Genomic DNA, 18,045 nt, shown 5'->3' with positions numbered 1-18,045 from the left:
AATAAATGTATGCAATTGTGGAAGGGGTTTGATCCATGCAGGAAAAGCGACTATAATATTACTCACATATACTAGTATACTAAGTATCTTGTGGCCACCTAGTGGCCACATTGAGCACAACACGTTTCCATGTGATTCTAAATGTAATCCAATTACTTTCAGGATTTTTTTCTATAACTAGTGCAGCAAAGGATCAATACATCTATCAACCAATCCAGCATAATTAGTAAAATTATTACATTTGTTTGCATTAGTCAAAAATGAACATGTTATCTATTTTTTTTAGGCTCGCATAAATGCCCATGCTATTTCCAACTTTTGGAAATGGTAAATATGAATGCAGTACAACCAACAGATTATCAAAGTATAAAAATACCAAAGGCATTGTTTTAAATGTCTTTTTATTAGCCCAACAGAAGTTTGCCGTAACAAGTGTAACGTATGCCACCACTTTTTTTGTACTTTTCGACAAATCAAACTGTCTAAAATGTGTCCTCAAGCATAGTACTGAAGATTGGCCTTCTTCTTGGCCTGCACCTCCAGGATTCCTTCCATGTAATCCTCGTGGTTGAGCTCGGTGGCCCCGCGTCGCAGCGCGATCATGCCGGCCTCCACGCACACGGCCTTGCACTGTGCGCCGTTGAAGTCGTCGGTGCAGCGCGCCAACTCTTCGTAGTTGACGTCGGGGCTGACGTTCATCTTGCGCGAGTGGATCTGCATGATGCGGGCTCTGGCCTCCTCATTAGGCATGGGGAACTCGATCTTTCTGTCCAGGCGGCCTGAACGCAACAGTGCGGGGTCCAAGATGTCTACTCTGTTGGTGGCAGCAATCACCTGCAAGTGAAGCGGTACAAATAAAAATGAGAAATCAGCCGTGATTTGATTGACTATCATTTAAATGACAGCTAGATCAGTGTCTCCAATGTGGCACATTGGTCTGAATCGTACCTTGACTTGCATGTTGGGTTGAAATCCATCCAACTGATTGAGAAGCTCCAACATGGTCCTCTGCACCTCCCTGTCTCCCGCCTTCTCGCTGTCAAATCTCTTGGTGCCGATGGCGTCCAGCTCGTCGATGAAGATAATGGACGGGGCCTTCTCCTTAGCGAGGGCAAAGGCGTCCCTCACCAATTTGGCCCCATCGCCAATGAACATCTGCACTAGCTGTGGGCCGGCCAACTTGAGGAAGGTGGCCTTGGTCTGGGCCGCACAAGCCCGGGCCAGGAGGGTCTTCCCTGTACCCGGTGGGCCGTACATCAGGACTCCTTTGGGTGGCTGGATGCCCAGGTTTTCAAACTTTTCCTTGTGGTTCATGGGCAGCACGATAGCCTCCACCAACTCCTGAATCTGCTTGTCCAGACCACCGATGTCGCTGTACTGCTCCGTGGGGCGCTCGTCGACCTCCATAGCTTTGACTCTGGAGTCGTACTCGGTAGGTAAGGTCTCCAAGATCAAGTAGGAGTCTTTATTGACACCCACCAGGTCTCCGGGCTTCAGTTTCTCGGCGTCCACCAGCCCGATTACCGGCAGGAAGTAGGTCTGACGGGTGGACGTCTTAATGACGGCGCATTTTCCCTTTCTTTGGGAGTCCAAGTCCACATTGGCCCCATCTTCCTCCTGGTCGTTGGGGTCCACGTCGAGGAGCTCGATCACGTTTGACACCAGATAAGGCAGGGTTTTGTTCACCTTTATCTTCTCCGTGTTTTCCTTGATTTTGTCTTTCATGGCTTGCAGCTCGTGAGTCACTCTCAGAACTTCGCTCTTCATTATCTTTATCTCGCTGTCCAGGAGTCGAGTTCGTTGAACAATTTCCTCCGTGGACATTTTTAACACCTCTTCGCCGATTCCATCTTCCACTTCGTCCCAAACTGATTTGTCACTCAGCGACGCCATCTTGAATTATGTCTGCGCGACCTCTCACACCGGATGTTAAAAAGTGCTCTTCCGGAAGTGGCGGATACGGCGTCCAATTCTGAGATATTTGAGCTCAAAATGAGACAAACTGAAACTTGAAGGCGCTTCACATGGGTGTCGATTCTGCGTAAGTTGGCTGTGGTGCGTTTCCTTATTTCTGCAAACTTCTTTGATCGTGTGTTAGCGTTCTCTTAGTTATGATTGCAATACTTTTCCTGTTATGGCATGTTGCTAACAGTAGCTCGGTGTTGGCTACCGATACTCGGCCAGTGCAATCCATGTGAACTGGGAGGGTCTGCACTGGTAGTGGACCGACCACTGCCAGTGCCGACCCTCCAAGTCCAGGACGATTATGTTTCAATGTCTTTGATGCTGATGAATGTCCGTTCACTGTTGCCTGGCTAATCGTGGCACCGAGTCAAACTGATAAGACGACTCTCGCAGTCAAAGTTGTTTTTTGTTACACAAAAATATATACAGTCTTATCAACGTTAAAGCAGCTATTCCCAATGAGTTCCTAATCAAATGTCTCTACGTAGGTTGTAGTAACACAAAAGAGTCAAGAGGACATTGGCCGACTTGACGCAGCAAAGTGTTTCTCCTGGTTATTCAAGCAACTGTACACAACCCTTTCAAGTGTTTGCCACACAATTTCTCCTCCCGAGGGTGATTGATTGAGGAGATGGATCAGAATAACAGCATACCAGCCTTTCAGGGGCTTGCCTCCCCTCAGGTAACACTCATATTTTTATGAAACGAGATGTTACGCTGACCTCTGAACCCTTTTTTTTTTTTTTTTTACTATGAAGATGTTTTTGTCATACAGCTACTTTCCAGTAATATGTATTGATTAGTTCCCTGCGTCTTCCTCCATTGCCCTCAGGGTGCCATGACACCAGGAATACCCATCTTCAGTCCCATGATGCCGTATGGTTCAGGCTTGACGCCTCAACCTGTTCAGAACACAAACAGTTTATCGATACTAGAAGAACAGCAACGACAGCAGCAGCAGCAACAGGCGCAACAAGCACAGCAGGCCAGTGCAGGTACATGACGCTTCATTATTTGCCCGTTTCCGTGAAGATGTCCTCCGTTAGGCGAGCGGACAGTGGACACGAGAACCCAAATATTTTCCCTCGCATCTTCCAGGCCTTCCGGGAACGTCGGGGCAGACTCCTCAGCTCTTTCATTCCCAGGCGGTCACTGGTTCTACTACCACGGCGCTGCCAGGAAACACGCCGCTGTACAACACGCCACTGACTCCTATGACGCCCGTCACACCAGCTACGCCAGCCTCAGAAAGTTCTGGAATAGTGCCTCAGCTTCAGTATGTTCCCAACGTAACCCTTTCACAGTCATTGACAGCAATAGACATCCACATTTTTGACGCAGTCAAAAATGGTGCGATGTCTATTGACATCAATGACAGAGAAGGGAAAGAAAATGTCAATGATTGTCATTTTCCCCCCCCGTTTTTTTAATTTACTTTTTTAATTTTCAACCCTTTTTTCTCTCATCGTCAGAAACATCGTATCGACAGTCAATCTCGGATGCAAACTAGACTTGAAGACCATTGCACTGAGAGCCAGGAATGCAGAGTACAACCCAAAGGTACATTTTGTCAATACAGTAATCACTTGAATATCACAGTTAATGTAGACCAGACATCTCATCCCACCTCATTTTTGAACCGATTTATCCTCACTAGGGTTATTTTTAATTTATAATTTTTTAAAAAGTTTTTTTTTTTTTTAAATAATTAATAGAGGAACAAATTGCAAAGTAGTGAATTTGTGATAATCGAGGGATTACTGTATTCATATTGTACTACAACACGTTCTGGTGGTCAAATTCCGGGAAGTTTGACAACAAACCCCGCTCTCCCCTAATTCCAAAGTTGTCATTCCAATTGAACGTCTTCCTCTGTGTTTTAGCGTTTTGCTGCCGTCATCATGAGAATACGAGAACCTCGTACCACAGCTCTTATATTTAGCTCTGGGAAGATGGTCTGCACAGGGGCAAAAAGGTGAGGGGAGATCATATATTTACATGCAAAGAAACATTTTTTTCTTAGATTCCTTGATCTGAATGTCAGTTGTCACTTTTTTTTTCTTTTAATTCTCCCTTTATTGCCAGTGAGGAGCAGTCGCGGTTAGCGGCCAGGAAATACGCTCGTGTGGTGCAAAAGCTCGGTTTTCCTGCCAAATTTTTGGACTTCAAGATTCAAAACATGGTGGGAAGTTGTGACGTCAAGTTCCCCATTCGTCTGGAAGGCTTAGTGCTTACACATCAACAGTTTAGCAGGTACGATCAAGTTGAAAATGTTTTAACTTCCTCAAACTGACGCTAAAGTCAAATATTCTATTGTCTTGCAGCTATGAACCTGAACTCTTTCCAGGATTGATTTACAGAATGATCAAACCCAGAATTGTCTTGCTCATTTTTGTTTCTGGGAAGGTCGTGTTAACAGGTAAGTTCTAGTCGTGGACATCTAGGATAGACACTTACTCGTTCCTCTGGTGATTCAAAAATACATAGTTTAAAAAATAGTTAGTTTATGCTAGTGATTTAATAGTCTAATAACTACTGATGTACTAAATATCGTTTTCTGCATTTGTGTCAAGGTGCTAAGGTGAGAGGTGAAATCTATGAAGCCTTTGAGAACATTTATCCAATCCTGAAAGGTTTCCGCAAGACCACGTAGAACCTCTGGTACCTTGCAACTATGTCAATATTTTGTCAATTTCCATAACGTGCTTCTCAACTGCTGTTAGGAAACTTGCGCAGTTGCGATTTATTTTTCTATTGACATGTATTTCCCTGTTATCATTTCCACCCGTTTTTAGCATAGATTTCCTCAACCCCTTGTACATAAATCTTTATTTTTTGTTATCCTAAAGAAGTTTTTTTACATCGATCTCCCTCCCCAAAACAGTTTCTACTCAGTTGCAAGGTTAAATGCATTTCTTTGACCCGATCCTTTTTGTGCTTAATGATGTATAGTTGCCGAATTGCGCTTATGAATTATCTATAAGAACGTATTGTTTTTTTAATCCAAAACGTTGCAAATTAACATTTAAATGGTTGACAACCCCCACGAAAATATCTGATGCTGTTTTAGGGAAGCTTTTCACACATCTAGTGGAGATTTAATATTATGCCTGCATTTAATGCGAGCACCTTCTCTTAAAATGTTAGCAGTTTATTTTTTGTTTAAATTTTTAAAAAGGCCAATTTTCCATATGAATTTTTTCAAAATAAATGAAATGCTTTGATATAAAAATGCAATTGAAATATGCCCAGCAAAGTACAATAAACCTGTACATACTGAATCTTGCTCAAGTTTTATTTTCACAGTTCATCTGAATACTACATTTTATTCTGTACATTCTTTTTGACACTTAATGGGTGATCTGGTTAAACTAGCATAGTTAAGACATGTTTTAAACACTATGACAATCTAAAAATGTATATAGTGTACTTACTGTGTAACATTATCAGGCAAATATTACTCAGATTCAAAGCAGTGCAAAAACATTGCTGCTTTATGCATGTCCAACTATACAAGGCATACACAATAAGTGTACCTCACACATACATAATTTGCTGTACAGGAAAATAAACCAGAATGCTAAAATGTTCATGATAATACCGACTTCATTTAAAGCAGCTGCTCTGTGCTAAAGTCCTGCTTCCAAATGAACTCAAGGCAGTATTGGTCCTCCTGGGTACAGCTACTAGAGCAGCTGTAGATGCACAGAGTCCCCCAGTCAATACTGGCATCGGTAGAGTCCACATGCAAACTGTTCAACAGCTGAGGCATCACCTTGAGAAGTACACACACATCAAGAAAAAGGGACATTTGACAGGGTAAATTTAATCTTGCAGCAACGTTAAGTAAAAATCAAACCTGAAATTCAAAAATTCTCTTAGCACCACAAGGGCATTGTGGGATATCTGCGTCTGACGGGATGTGTTGCGAGGACACCCATAAAGGAGAGCCGCCCCGACTGTAGCGCAACACCTGCAGGGAAAGCAAAGGGTGATGAAACACTGACTTTTAATATATGACAATCTCCACGTAATGTTTTCAACCTGCTGCGGCTCAGATGCAATTTTCTTTTTAAAGCGCTGGAAAACTTTCATGTCCTCTGTTTCTTGCATAGCCATCTCTTCCAGTTCTGTCTCAGCTAGCACTAAAAAGACAAAAAAAAAATAAGTATCAGGATCAACAAAGTTTGTATTCTTTATCAGAATTCACTATATTGGTCCGAATATCACTTGTTTTGTGAAATTGTATCTTTATCTGACGACTATGTTGTTAGAAAGAACAATTAAACGATAGTCCACTAGAGGGCAGAATCTCTTAGCTCAAAAACAAAAAGGAGCTGTGACAATCTGCTTCTTAAGCACATGTGACCATTTTGAAAGACAAGGGAATGAATATAAATGTTTACTTTCTGCTAAAGTGGAACAGTCTGTATTATTCTGCTCGATGGCCGCCTCATCTTCATCTCCTTTGGCACTTTTATCACTCTCCTCCTCCTCTTCTTCTTCCTCCGTCTCAGTTAAAAGCTCAAACTCCGGGAAGAGAAACGGGCAGAGTGCTGCGTTACTAACGCCGCACTCCTTCTTGTGTGAGAGTTTCCAGTGGAGCGTCTGGTGGTGCTTGCCGCAGTACGTGACGGCGTGGCAGCGAGAACAGAATTTGTTGCCAGGGCAACCGCACACCCAACACAATTTGACTTTAGACACGGGGAGTGCGGTCTGATCCTGGTCCAGGTTGCTCACAGGTTCGGCCTCTGAAGATGAGCAGAAGGAAATATTACAACCGAGTTTGACATCCTTGTTATAAAACATTGGGGGAAATACAGATTTACATTCACAAACCTTGTGGTGGCTCATAGGAATAGAACTCATTCCTCCGAGGTAGCTGACTTCTGAAAACTACAAATGATGAGAGTGAGAACATTGTCAAGGATTTGGGATAGTGGCGACTCAATAATAAATCATACAAATATTATCATACACATGGCAAGCATTAATTCATTGATAAAAGCATTCATTAATTCGCTGCCAACCCTCGCACTTCCAATGGATTTGACGTCTAGTACCTTCAGTGGCAGCTCAAGAGTTAATCGTGACGTACCTTTTACACAGCGACTGTCATTGCGAGTGTAGCACTCGGGAGTTTTACAACAAAACACAAAAAGGCTCCTGTGGAAACTTCTGTCCTGGCCGGGGATGGGAGCGTACACCTGGCAAGAAGATGGAGATGCTTTTGTGGTTTTGTGAAATTATATTCATTAAAAATAACAATAATTAAGAAGATTTAGGCCACCTGGTCTGCCCCACCAGCTGGTGACTAACCTGCATTAGAAAAGCCATCGGGAGGCGGCATGTCTCACACTCCAGCCGGGACAGAGAAGGCGGGCCTCGCTGGCAAAGCCAGGCCGGTTTCCCACCGACTTTACTGGGGAACTGCGGCGAGCAGAGCCTCCAAGGCTCCGCGTCGTCCAAGAAACCCAAAACGACCTCGAAAGACATCACAAAATATTGTAGGGAGGACCACAGGAAATGGTTCGCTTGTCAACACGTGTGGTCCGGTACAAAATTCCGTTCGTGCTGAAACAGTAAGATAGGTACGTGGTTCTGTTCCAGTACTGTCCAATATTCATATCATTTGAGCCTACCATATCTCGAAATAGAGGACTGTTTTCTTTACTTGATTATTTTAAATTTAATAATTCATTAAAAAAAACTAAGAGTATTTTTGGGAACCATAGTTTATTTAGGGGTTCTCATTTTAGTTATATTAATACTGTTTTTCTAATGTTTTATTATTTCTAAACCTATAAATATAAAATAAAAATGGATAAAGCCTCAATAAAACTAAATTAATACAATGAAGTAAACAGAAATACAATGGCAATCAATAATCCCCAATTATTCCCCTGTAAAAAGTTAAGAGTCAAATTAGCACAGAACACAACTTTTTTTCCACCTGTACACCACGATTAGTTTTAGAAACTAAAGATTTAGTATATACAAAACAAAACATTCCAAACTATAACAAGTCATCTGACAGAGGGAAAGAAAGTGTGACCTAAAAAAGTCTTTTTCTCTCCCTCGCACACTCAAACGCACACACACGCACGTACACACGCACATATGGGTGATGTCACTTAAAGGGGAGTTAATGTTTGCGGATGGGAGCGACACTTTGATTGAATCGCCCCTCTCGCGCTAAAGGACGCCGATCGTTCCAAGAAGCCACGATGTAGCTCCAAAATGGACACGTTACCAATAGTTGACCTCGCCTAGTCATGGAAAGTTAAAGAAGAACACCCGATGGACAGCAAAAAAAAAATGGGCGAAGCGAAAAGAAGTGTCAGCGAGTCTTCTTCTACCTAGGGCGGCTCCATGTCCCCCTCCTCCCCGAGCCAGATGCCTCCGAAGTCAGCGCCCGTGTCTCCAGCTCCGCCCGTCCCGCCGAGGAGGCTCCGGGGCCGGGATGGAGCCTCGGGCAGGACGCGGCGCCCCGCCGGAGGAGCTGAGAGGCGGGTGAAGTGCGTCCTGGTGGGGGACGGAGCTGTGGGCAAAACGAGTCTGGTGGTCAGCTACACCACAAACGGATACCCCACTGAATATGTCCCCACAGCCTTTGACAACTTCTCCGGTAAGATCCAATAGTAAAGTTTTAGTTTGTGCTTTTTTTTTAAAAAGTGTACTGTAATCATTTTAAACGTTAACACTACTACTGGCATACTTGAATCTTCTCTAACTCTCATAATCTCACATAATAAACTATGTAGACCACAATATTAACATTTATTATGAACGATGCCTCAGTCATGATATTGTAGAGATAATGAGAATGTTAGAGAGTCAGAATGGCCGAGCGGTCTAAGGCGCTGCGTTCAGGTCGCAGTCACCGCTAGGGGCGCTGGTTCGAATCCCGCTTCTGACAATAAGGTGACATTGGATACCTTGTCAACCTTGTGTTGAGGGGTTAGGGGCTAGGGGTTAGGGGTTAGGGGTTAGGGGTTAGGGGCTAGGAGTTAGGGGCTAGGAGTTGGGGGCTAGGAGTTAGGGGCTAGGAGTTAGGGGCTAGGAGTTAGGGGCTAGGGGTCAGGGGTCAGGGGCTAGGGGTCAGGGGCTAGGGGTCAGGGGCTAGGGGTCAGGGGCTAGGGGTTAGGGGCTAGGGGTTGAGGGCTAGGGCTGGCTAGGGGTTAAGGGTTAGGGCTGGCTAGGGGTTAAGGGTTAGGCGTTAGGGGCTAGGGGTCAGGGCCTAGGGGTCAGGGGCTAGGGGTTAAGGGCTAGGGCTAGTGTTCCTCTAAAATTATTAGGGTCAGGGTTATAAATTCTATTAAGTGAGTACTGACATGGAATCAAACCTAATTCAATAAAAATGTTTGTTTAAAAGAAAAAAATGCTGAACTCTATTTCCAAAATATACTTTTGTGGGCCACACACGACCCCCAGGCTGCGAGTCTGACAGCTGTACTGAAAGTCAAGAAAGAAACTTTAACATTAGACAGTACAAACCTGTTGACGTGCTTGTAAAACATTGTCCAAGCTGCCTCCTTTTATTTGAATATTTTGAAAGGGATTGTATGAATACTGGTGCTCTTGTTGTTTCATTTTGTGTAAGTGTCTGCTTGTTTTGTTGTTGGCATTGTGTATAGCGCTGGTATCAGTGGATGGGCAGCCAGTCAAGCTTCAACTCTGCGACACAGCTGGGCAGGTAATAGATCTCAACACACCCACATACGCACAGCACACTTCCTGCAGCTTTATTTGTCATCAAGACAATGTCCACGACAGTGAGCGGAAGACCCCAATCGGTCTTTCCTTTGTTCCCAAAGAAGTTCTAAATTCATAGACCGCCGTCTATTTTCCTGTCGTCTCCTATTTTTTTGGATTGCAAAATCTTGCACAAGGTTTTAAAATTTCATTTTGGATTAAGAAGATTTAAGACCTGGTCTTTTTTTCTCCGGAAACCAGCTGATAATGTGTGCCTCCGCTAGGAAATAATTCTCCGGTCTGGCAATAGCAGCTGTTTTCCTGACATAAAGTATCAAATAGCAACATAGGCCGCCAAGTATTCATTGTGATTAGCTCAAAGAGGATATATACTTTTCGCCATCATTTTCCTTTCAATATGATTCATTGTGAAAAGGGATTGGACAAATTAAGAGGGCAAATATGATTTTAAGAATGCATTTTTCAATATTATATTAATTATGCAAGTAGTAAAACACTGCATTTCATTGGGAAAGCTCATAATTATCTTCATTTCTTTTTGCACATAGTGTATGTAAACCTAGTGTCCTCCATCCCATTCTGTTTTCAGCACATAACATGTCCACTGTGTAAAACTACTTTTCTTTAGTGACCGGTGATAGGAAAAGAACGTCATGTGATCTTTTTTGAGGAGGTACCAGCAGGCCTCACTTAATTGGTCATTTTCTGCCGGAATAAACTGTAACCCCTGGCCTTTTTTGTAACACCGTCCTGCTCCTTTCTCTACAGGATGAGTTTGACAGGTTGCGTCCGCTCTGTTACACCAGCGCCGACATTTTCCTGCTGTGCTTCAGTGTGGTCAGCCCAGTCTCCTTCCAGAATGTCCCTGAGAAGTGGATCGGCGAAATTCGGAGGCATGCCCCTTTCGCTCCACTAGTCCTTGTTGGGACTCAGTGTGACCTGAGAGAAGATGTCAAGGTTGGGCCACACCCATCATTTCTTTGCAATCAGTGAAATTTGGAAGTGTTGTGTGAAAATTCAGACTTTCACTTTTGTTTGGCTGATGTGGATGAATTAGCTTAAAGAAGTATTCAGTACATATAAATACAATTATCTTCATTGATGAACATGATAGGGAATTTTTGCTTAATTCTGAAATTTAGCAGAGAGTGTACTGTCTAGATTTGACTGAATGGCACGATAGGAACTCTTCAGTTAACTGGCAATGTGTTAATTCCCCCCAAAAAGTTCTAAAAATGTGGTTCTCTGCAGGTTCTGATAGACCTGGCTAAGTACAGAGAGAGACCAGTAGACCCAGCGGAAGCTAAGCACTGTGCAGCTGAGATTGGAGCTGTGGCCTACGTGGAGTGCTCGTCGCTGACCCAGAAGAACTTGAAAGAAGTGTTCGACACGGCTATACTGGCCAGCCTGCAGAACCATAACTCCCAGAAGCGCCCGAGAGGGAAACAAAAACGCCGAACAAAGCAAATGCAGACGCCTGACAAGATGAAGAGTTTGTCTAAGTCGTGGTGGAAAAGGTACTGCTGTATGGCGTGAAGTGCTCCAGATTGCCTTCCTGGAACACTTTGATACAATCCTGCACTCTTTCGTTTTATGGAGCCATAGTCAAAGCTTTTCAGGAGTTTTGATGGAAACCAAAGATTTGGGTGTTTCATTACCAACGAACCTCCCTCTCCTTCAATATGGTCTGGAAAAACAAGAGGACATACTATGTGTTCTTCGCCTTATCTGTCCTTGTATAAACCGAATGCTACAAGAACCTTTTTTGGGATGTACTGGTCTTGACTCGCCGGAGCAACAGACAAAAGGTGGATGAGATTGATTTTTACAACAGGAGAAACGTTCAGAATTTGCATCCTGGATTTAAATGTGAAGCGGTTAAATTCCTTTTGGACATTATTGTCATTACTTGAGTCGCAGTGTTCTTTACGTGGTGTTAAAGTTCAAAACAGTTATTTCATTAGTCCTACTTTGATGGTACAGGATGGGGGTATAGGAAGTCCAAAGACAAAATGGGAACCGGCTAAAGTTAGGCTATGTACACAGGGCAGGTTGTGATGGCTAAGTGTCTTTTTTTGGTTGGAATGCAAGGGTGCAGTGAATAAAAGTAATGCATATACATACAAGTTAAAATGGTGCTTTGGCAGTTCTCAGCCATGCTTTCGTGGCAATTTAGAGAATTTGTTGCCAAATATATCCACATGCCAGAGGCCAAAATTGTCATGCAGTATGAACGTAGCCTAAAATGCACTAATCTTGACCAAAAAAAAAAAAGCAGGTTGACCAGGTCCATTGGAAAAAGCCCAATATTGAGGCTGAATAGAGTGTAAAGAAGGTCGAGAACATGTTCACCTCAGAAATGACAGTCTTATTCCACAAACAGGAAGGTAGTTGTTTATAGTGGCTTGTAGTATTGCAAGGATCTTCGCACAATGGCGTCTTGTGAAGATAAATCATTTGCTTGTTGACATTCGCTTTCGCCGTGACCCTCTTTTCACCATTAACACGTGCTGATCATGAGATTATCACTTTAGTTTCCAGGCACCAAATTGGCATGGCTTTTGTTTATTTCTTGGCTTCTGGCACATAATACAGACAAAGGGTATGCAGATATTTTACAGACAGGAATTGAAAGCAAGTACAATTATGGGTTTAATGTTAATTCTTGCCCTTTTCTGGATGGCTTTTTCAAAATGTCAGATTTGTATGTCCTTTTTACCAAATGTGAGGTTAATAATGTTGGATTTGAGAAGTGGGAGAATTAATCCAAACAATTGCTAGATGTGGTCTCTGAATGCTGTTTATCGAGTTTTGATTATAAGATTAGAACAGAATAGTTTTGCCAAAGTCTGAAGCCTGGAATTGTCCAAAAAAAATCAAACACACTGTTGTGTTTACCATAGTTAGGTCAAAAGCCAATAATTGTCTTTTTTTCCTCCAAGGTCCATTTGTAAGAACAAGTCTTTGTGTTTAGTGTGTCAACATGAGAACGGATAAGGGTGTGTGTGCAAGTTTGTTGTATGGAATGATTTAAAAGTGCGTACTATTGACAACACATGTTAGAAAGCAAGTGTGGCGACCGCTCAATATTGTTGACATGTCTCATCTTCAAAAAGACATAATATATTCAAATAGAGTAGACCAACTTGATGCATTTTAATCCTTCCTTCTTAAAAATCCAACATTTCAATCAATTAGAAAGATTTTTTATATGTAGTCGTACACATTTTTTGCCTATGACGACATTGTTTATCCTAAGCCAAGCATTTTAGTCACAAGCTGTAAATCAATATTGACAAAACCCAAGTTTCGATTTTAGTTTCAAGCTGTGATTGTATCATTGGAATTGTTGGCTCATTCTGATGTTCCAGCTGCCAATGAATAGATCCTCTGTGTCCATCCTGATAGCAATACTACATTGTTTGTCGGAGGGGGAGAGGGCGCACAAAGAGGCCTGTCTTGCACACTCGCAGGGTGACGGCACATGGAAGTAGGCCAAAGGTCGCACAGACCCTTATGATGGCTTCCATGTCAGCTTTTTCATGTTTTACATTGTTTGTCTTGATGATTTATGGAAAAGAGCAATAGACTTGTGATTCAAAGGAATCTACTGTCAACTTTTGAGGTTGCTTTGACTCAATTACATTTAATCAACCCAGCAAACATGTCCTTTCCTATAAACCCACTTTCGAATACTTTTTTAATAAGTATGCATGGATTGAAGTATGCAATTGGATATCTTTTAGTTATGACTGCCAATTTGTCACCAAAATTCCATTACCGCCATTAACAAAAACACGTTTCCAATGTATGGCGGAGTAATTTTCAAATGTTTGTATACTAAATTGCGTACTTGCGCTCTGATTGTTTGTTTTCTTTTAACGATATGTTTTATGCCTCTTAGACTTTTGTTTTGTCAATTTAATTTTTCAATGGGCTCATTAATTCAAAACACCACATCAATATATGCTATATTTCTCAAGCCCTACCGAGCTTATGTACAGAAAGTGTATTTTCATTGTTCATTATATTAAAAAAAATGGTAACAATTTAGACTTAATGGCTGGGATGATAGCATTATGTCTGGACTCCAATCAAAGAAGACATTTGTAAAGAAAAAAAAAAGGTTTTATACTTGGCGAAATAAAAGATATTTGTTATCATATACATTCTCTTCTACCAAATTTCTACTCAAAGCTTAGCCTGTTTCTTCTTGTAAATGTGATTGCGATAATGTTTTGGTTTGCTTTTTGTGATAACTAACCGCAATGGCCGTTCGTTATGTAGGCTACTCAACTGATGCACATCAGTGGGGAGGAGATGTGAGCAATGTTTTTGCAGGGTTGTACACCGGTTCTCCATCTTCCAGACAGATCTTTGTAAACACTCCCTGCTGTTGGAGCTCTCGGCTAGTTATGCAAGCACTTTATTTTGTAAGAAGACATGTGACACTTTCCTTAGTGGCTTGGTTCTTTGATGCAGTGTTGTGACCGGCTTCAAACGAATTCTGTGTGGGAAACAAACCTGGTCCTCTAGTTTTGCACTGATGCGCTTGTGGTCGGGTGGTATGTTCAATTTTAACACTGTTACGGACTGTTGTGGACTGCTGGGAAAGGCAATGTTGGGTAAAAATTAAAGTGGCGCGGTTGTGGATTATGACAAAGATAGCACAAATATAACTAAATTCACAATAGTCAAGGATTAGTCATTCCGGCCGTGTAATAATATCAAAGTTGAGAGTTGACAGTAATTTGCAAAAGTCTAAATAACAGGTTCAAATGTATGTAAAGTAATATTGCTTGGTTTCCCACATAGATCTTATTAGGTAATGGACAAGATGTTAAACTAGCCAGAAGCCAAGGGTGTAAACAAGCTAAGATTCTGGTCAGGTGACATCATTGCTAGCAAAAACAACTTAAGGTTAAAATCGTACAGCCACTTTCAGGTTCTTGAAATGGAGTTAAAGTGTTATCAATGTCATTATACTTCTTTTCAAACTAGTACTGTTGCACTAATCGTCTTAATTGAAAAGAAAAAATATTTATAGAACACATTTCTAAGAAGAAAAAGTTGAGATGAATACATTTGTCATAAATAGATGGATTTCCATTACTGTATAGCCCTTGAATTTTGATCTGAAAGTTGCTTTTAAAAGAAAAAGTCTTCAGTATGTTGCGCACCTGTGGACCAGTGATCAAAAAGACATAATCAGTTACAGTATGGTACCACATAATGTTCCCATATATGAGAACTCTGGATTATACATCATCTTGAATACAGATGACTTTTTATTAAATGCATGTTGTGGTTTTTGACAGCAAAAAATGGAATATTGTTGTTATCCAAATAAGAAAGAACTTTTCCATTGCCATAGTAAAACAAGAAACAGATGTTTTTCTGAAATTTTAATTTTGGTGTTTATTGGCGAGAGATGCCAAGAAAAACAAACAACAAAACAATAAATGTGTGTGTGTGTGTGTGCTGGGTCCCTGTAGTTAATTGGGATAGGCTCCAGCACCCATTGGCTACCCTTGTGAGGATAAGCCATATGTTACATCACCATTTGGACTAATCCATTTGTGGTTCTTATTAGATTGACTAGTTGTTTACCTCAGCACACACACACAGATCCTCACTCTCTTTTTGCTATTCACATGATTGTATTATTTCTTATCAACGGTTGTTTATTTTTAAAATACTTTTTTGTCCACTCCCCATCATTCTGTGTAATCGTGTCATGACTGCAACTGTTCACTCTTTTTAACTTTATCTCTCCTGACCCATCTTTAAGAATCAAATGAAGTAAGCGAAAGTAAATGTCATCATAAAAAAAACAAAAAAAATCCCTCCCTTCTAACGCTGCACTCCCCCTGTTTTCCTTCCTAACCTGCTATCTCTTATCACCTATTCCCGTATGTTCCCATGAAATCCCCCCCCCCCCTCTGTGCAACACCTCACCTCTCCCCCATTGACGACTTCTGCGTGTGTCTAGCATTTCTGTGTGATCTCATGTGTTTGCATGTGTTCAAAGTTCACAACGCGTGTCATGTAACATTTACACAGTTGGGATAGCATAGGGTGTGAGGAGCAAGCACAACTTGAATCAGCAGCCCCCCCCCCCACCTCATCCGTCTCGTCTCCCTACACGTCTCCTCCCTCGGACGCCTGACGACAGCTGACCACTGTGTTTACATAAGCACATTAGTTCGGCACATAGCACGGTAGACACGACAGCCAGGGTCAAAATCCAGTCCGTTCAGCTCACCAAAACCTGCAACACACACGTAAACAGAGTTTAGCAAATAAAGTAACTCTCTCAAGTTGTATTTTCCTTGCCAAAGGTTCTTGAACCCCTGTTTATCGCAGGGGCACACATTCCAAGCACGCAATAGATACAAATCTGCAATCCCAAGAGGCAGTGATCATATCATGTCTTTAATAGTTTACTCCTCTGATAGTTAAGATGTAAATAATAAATATTATAAATGATAAAACACACATTGTTACACACTATTAGTCATTGCTCTTGAATCAATGATATCCTTGCATTGTCTTTCCAGTGCTGATTGTTGTCTTTCTGTCAACCAATCAGCTCATTCCCGTTTCGCTGTCCTGTTCAGCTGTCTCGTTTCATCTTTGTGCATTGTCCCTTGGGATTTTTTTTTTTTGTCATTCTGTTTGCTTCTGTTCTTTGTGGATGTATACAAGTACAAGTGAACGCTACAAGGCTATCTCAGCCTGAATAGAGCAGACATGGAACAGATATTTACGCACAAATGATAGCGCAACAAGTGTAGGCAGATAATATTACCTTCTAAATACTGGGCTTTTTTAACCTTGGTGGAAAATGATTCGATTACGATGAAGGAGTTGTGCTATTCATGACTGTAAATGGCAACGGATGAGTTAAACTTCCCTCCAAATCTGGAATTCACTGTAGTGAAGCTTTAGGCATTCCAAACCACACCCAATGAAAAAAATAACATAAATTAAAATACCTCAAAACATGTCTTTGGCACTGAATGAGTTAAAATTCCTCAGATAAATGAAAATATTTCTGTGCAGTGAACAGAGGGAATTGAGGTATTTGTTCTATTTTTTGTATCTTTCTCTACCATATTTATTCACAGTTTGGGTTTGTATGTAAATAATATATACAGTAAATTTGTTATAGCCAAGAAACAGACGCAATATTTGCAATTTGCGAGCACCTAAAAACAAAATAAATAAAAAGAAGTTAATAAATAACAACTTAGATTATCACAATTTTTGTGCTGATTGCTTTTAGAGGGATCAGATAGAGAACAGTCTTATCTTATTTTCTGAACTGGTTTATCCTCTATTGGGCTCTCGGGGGGTGCTGGACCCAATCCCAGCTGTCACATTTTCAAGTCCGGTTGAGTGCTACTTCAAAAATCATTCAAACCATGCTGTGGTCAGACCAAAAATAATAGAAGTTATGACCAAAAGTATCAGATTGTGTCTTTTTGACCACCGGGGTATGCACGGAAAGCACATTCAGAACAACAGAGTATTTCCAGCAGGGAAAGTATAGTGGTGTTAGAGTGTTTGTCTTGGGTCACAAGTGTATCTGACTGATTGAGTCTCTCTTAGTGTGTGCTTAGACAGCAAGATGAAAATTCTCAAGACGCCCTCAGCGGCGAGTGGACCCAGCTGTGATTGAAAAAATGAACAGAGAACTAAAGTGACATCACTCAGTTGACTCTTTGCTCAAATGAAAAAGATGATGACAGTCTGTTTTTCTTACATCTAAAAAAAATATATCGAAACACTGTAAGAAGTTCTATAGTCACCCAAAAATGTTTTTCAAGAAAACAAGTCTTAAAAGTTACAAAATCTATCTCATATAAAATGCACAATGTATGGCATGATTTCGGAATGTCGGAGACACCGTACTATTTGGAGAAAACACGCATGAACATGGATAGAACATGCAAACTCCATTTTAGATGGCCTGAATAGATAGTTGAACCCTCCAACTCCAAACATTAAGGGAGACATGCATACTCCTATACCTCAACATATAGAAAATTGCTCTGACAATCATCAAAGCGACCATATGACCCAAGAGCAACAATTTCTCGTGAGTATCAGCCCTTTCTGAAAAATCTATTTCTGAAAAAGTTTCTATTCACAGCAGCAAAAAAAAAATGTTGTAAAGAAACTCCCAGAAAACACTAGATTATGTGTGCCACTTTTCCATGTGACCGTGGAACAGCTGCCTATTGCGAGTATACAATACACACGGTCACGTTACGCTGAGGAACCAAATACTCATCTTAATGTTCCTCTGTGTGGAAACGACCACGTTCACAGTGGATGGTTTGTTGGACATGAGGTAAC

The 18,045-nt window shown here is 41.5% G+C and overlaps 4 protein-coding genes and 1 non-coding gene across 7 annotated transcripts; 3 read left to right on the top strand and 2 right to left on the bottom strand.

The window, feature by feature from the left end:
- Positions 1-384: 384 nt before the first annotated feature.
- psmc3 (proteasome 26S subunit, ATPase 3) lies at positions 385-1,940 on the bottom strand. The gene is made up of 2 exons (XM_077712649.1): positions 949-1,940; positions 385-834 (listed from the first exon to the last, which is right to left on the bottom strand). Exons 1-2 carry the CDS (start codon positions 1,891-1,893, stop codon positions 496-498), a joined length of 1,284 nt encoding a protein of 427 aa, XP_077568775.1. The 5' UTR covers positions 1,894-1,940; the 3' UTR covers positions 385-495.
- tbp (TATA box binding protein) lies at positions 1,882-5,246 on the top strand. Of its 2 annotated transcripts, none has more exons than XM_077712653.1 (9): positions 1,882-2,041; positions 2,454-2,647; positions 2,798-2,960; positions 3,064-3,241; positions 3,438-3,525; positions 3,849-3,940; positions 4,051-4,218; positions 4,290-4,384; positions 4,539-5,246. In XM_077712653.1, exons 2-9 carry the CDS (start codon positions 2,597-2,599, stop codon positions 4,616-4,618), a joined length of 915 nt encoding a protein of 304 aa, XP_077568779.1. In that variant the 5' UTR covers positions 1,882-2,041; positions 2,454-2,596; the 3' UTR covers positions 4,619-5,246. The 2 variants fall into 2 exon arrangements, with proteins under 2 accessions (XP_077568779.1, XP_077568780.1); XM_077712654.1 differs by having other exon boundaries at positions 1,898-2,055.
- On the bottom strand, positions 5,243-7,567 carry pdcd2 (programmed cell death 2). Its single transcript, XM_077712651.1, has 7 exons — positions 7,285-7,567; positions 7,064-7,172; positions 6,805-6,861; positions 6,372-6,716; positions 6,010-6,110; positions 5,825-5,938; positions 5,243-5,740 (listed from the first exon to the last, which is right to left on the bottom strand). The coding sequence occupies exons 1-7, from the start codon at positions 7,459-7,461 to the stop codon at positions 5,576-5,578; spliced, it is 1,068 nt and encodes a 355-aa protein (XP_077568777.1). The 5' UTR covers positions 7,462-7,567; the 3' UTR covers positions 5,243-5,575.
- rhoua (ras homolog family member Ua) lies at positions 7,176-13,846 on the top strand. 2 transcript variants are annotated; one of them, XM_077712656.1, is made up of 5 exons: positions 7,176-7,556; positions 8,329-8,593; positions 9,603-9,661; positions 10,450-10,638; positions 10,933-13,846. In XM_077712656.1, exons 2-5 carry the CDS (start codon positions 8,338-8,340, stop codon positions 11,215-11,217), a joined length of 789 nt encoding a protein of 262 aa, XP_077568782.1. In that variant the 5' UTR covers positions 7,176-7,556; positions 8,329-8,337; the 3' UTR covers positions 11,218-13,846. The 2 variants fall into 2 exon arrangements, with proteins under 2 accessions (XP_077568782.1, XP_077568781.1); XM_077712655.1 differs by lacking the exon at positions 7,176-7,556 and having other exon boundaries at positions 8,007-8,593.
- Positions 8,802-8,884, top strand: trnal-cag (transfer RNA leucine (anticodon CAG)). The gene has a single exon. It is a non-coding gene; the product is annotated as a tRNA-Leu (tRNA).
- Positions 13,847-18,045: the final 4,199 nt, after the last annotated feature.

The sequence above is a fragment of the Stigmatopora nigra genome, chromosome 3, assembly GCF_051989575.1.
Source record: "Stigmatopora nigra isolate UIUO_SnigA chromosome 3, RoL_Snig_1.1, whole genome shotgun sequence".
In the NCBI taxonomy this organism is placed as follows: domain Eukaryota; kingdom Metazoa; phylum Chordata; class Actinopteri; order Syngnathiformes; family Syngnathidae; genus Stigmatopora; species Stigmatopora nigra.
The sequence above is the reverse complement of the archived record's forward strand: the minus strand, read 5'-3'. Positions and strand labels throughout refer to the sequence as shown.

What these genes read in the sequence shown, in the direction of transcription:
- tbp (XM_077712653.1), top strand. Translation starts at nt 2,597, where the DNA reads ATGGATCAGAATAACAGCATACCAGCCTTTCAGGGGCTTGCCTCCCCT. An exon ending in GGAATAGTGCCTCAGCTTCA is followed by an intron (nt 3,242 to 3,437) that starts GTATGTTCCCAA and finishes TCTCATCGTCAG; the next exon opens with AAACATCGTATCGACAGTCA. An exon ending in GTCTGCACAGGGGCAAAAAG is followed by an intron (nt 3,941 to 4,050) that starts GTGAGGGGAGAT and finishes CTTTATTGCCAG; the next exon opens with TGAGGAGCAGTCGCGGTTAG.
- pdcd2 (XM_077712651.1), bottom strand. Translation starts at nt 7,461, where the DNA reads ATGTCTTTCGAGGTCGTTTTGGGTTTCTTGGACGACGCGGAGCCTTGG. An exon ending in TTCCTATGAGCCACCACAAG is followed by an intron (nt 6,717 to 6,804) that starts GTTTGTGAATGT and finishes GCTCATCTTCAG; the next exon opens with AGGCCGAACCTGTGAGCAAC. An exon ending in CTGTTCCACTTTAGCAGAAA is followed by an intron (nt 6,111 to 6,371) that starts GTAAACATTTAT and finishes TTGTCTTTTTAG; the next exon opens with TGCTAGCTGAGACAGAACTG.
- psmc3 (XM_077712649.1), bottom strand. Translation starts at nt 1,893, where the DNA reads ATGGCGTCGCTGAGTGACAAATCAGTTTGGGACGAAGTGGAAGATGGA. An exon ending in AACCCAACATGCAAGTCAAG is followed by an intron (nt 835 to 948) that starts GTACGATTCAGA and finishes CTTCACTTGCAG; the next exon opens with GTGATTGCTGCCACCAACAG.
- rhoua (XM_077712656.1), top strand. Translation starts at nt 8,338, where the DNA reads ATGTCCCCCTCCTCCCCGAGCCAGATGCCTCCGAAGTCAGCGCCCGTG. An exon ending in AGCCTTTGACAACTTCTCCG is followed by an intron (nt 8,594 to 9,602) that starts GTAAGATCCAAT and finishes CATTGTGTATAG; the next exon opens with CGCTGGTATCAGTGGATGGG. An exon ending in TCTGCGACACAGCTGGGCAG is followed by an intron (nt 9,662 to 10,449) that starts GTAATAGATCTC and finishes CTTTCTCTACAG; the next exon opens with GATGAGTTTGACAGGTTGCG.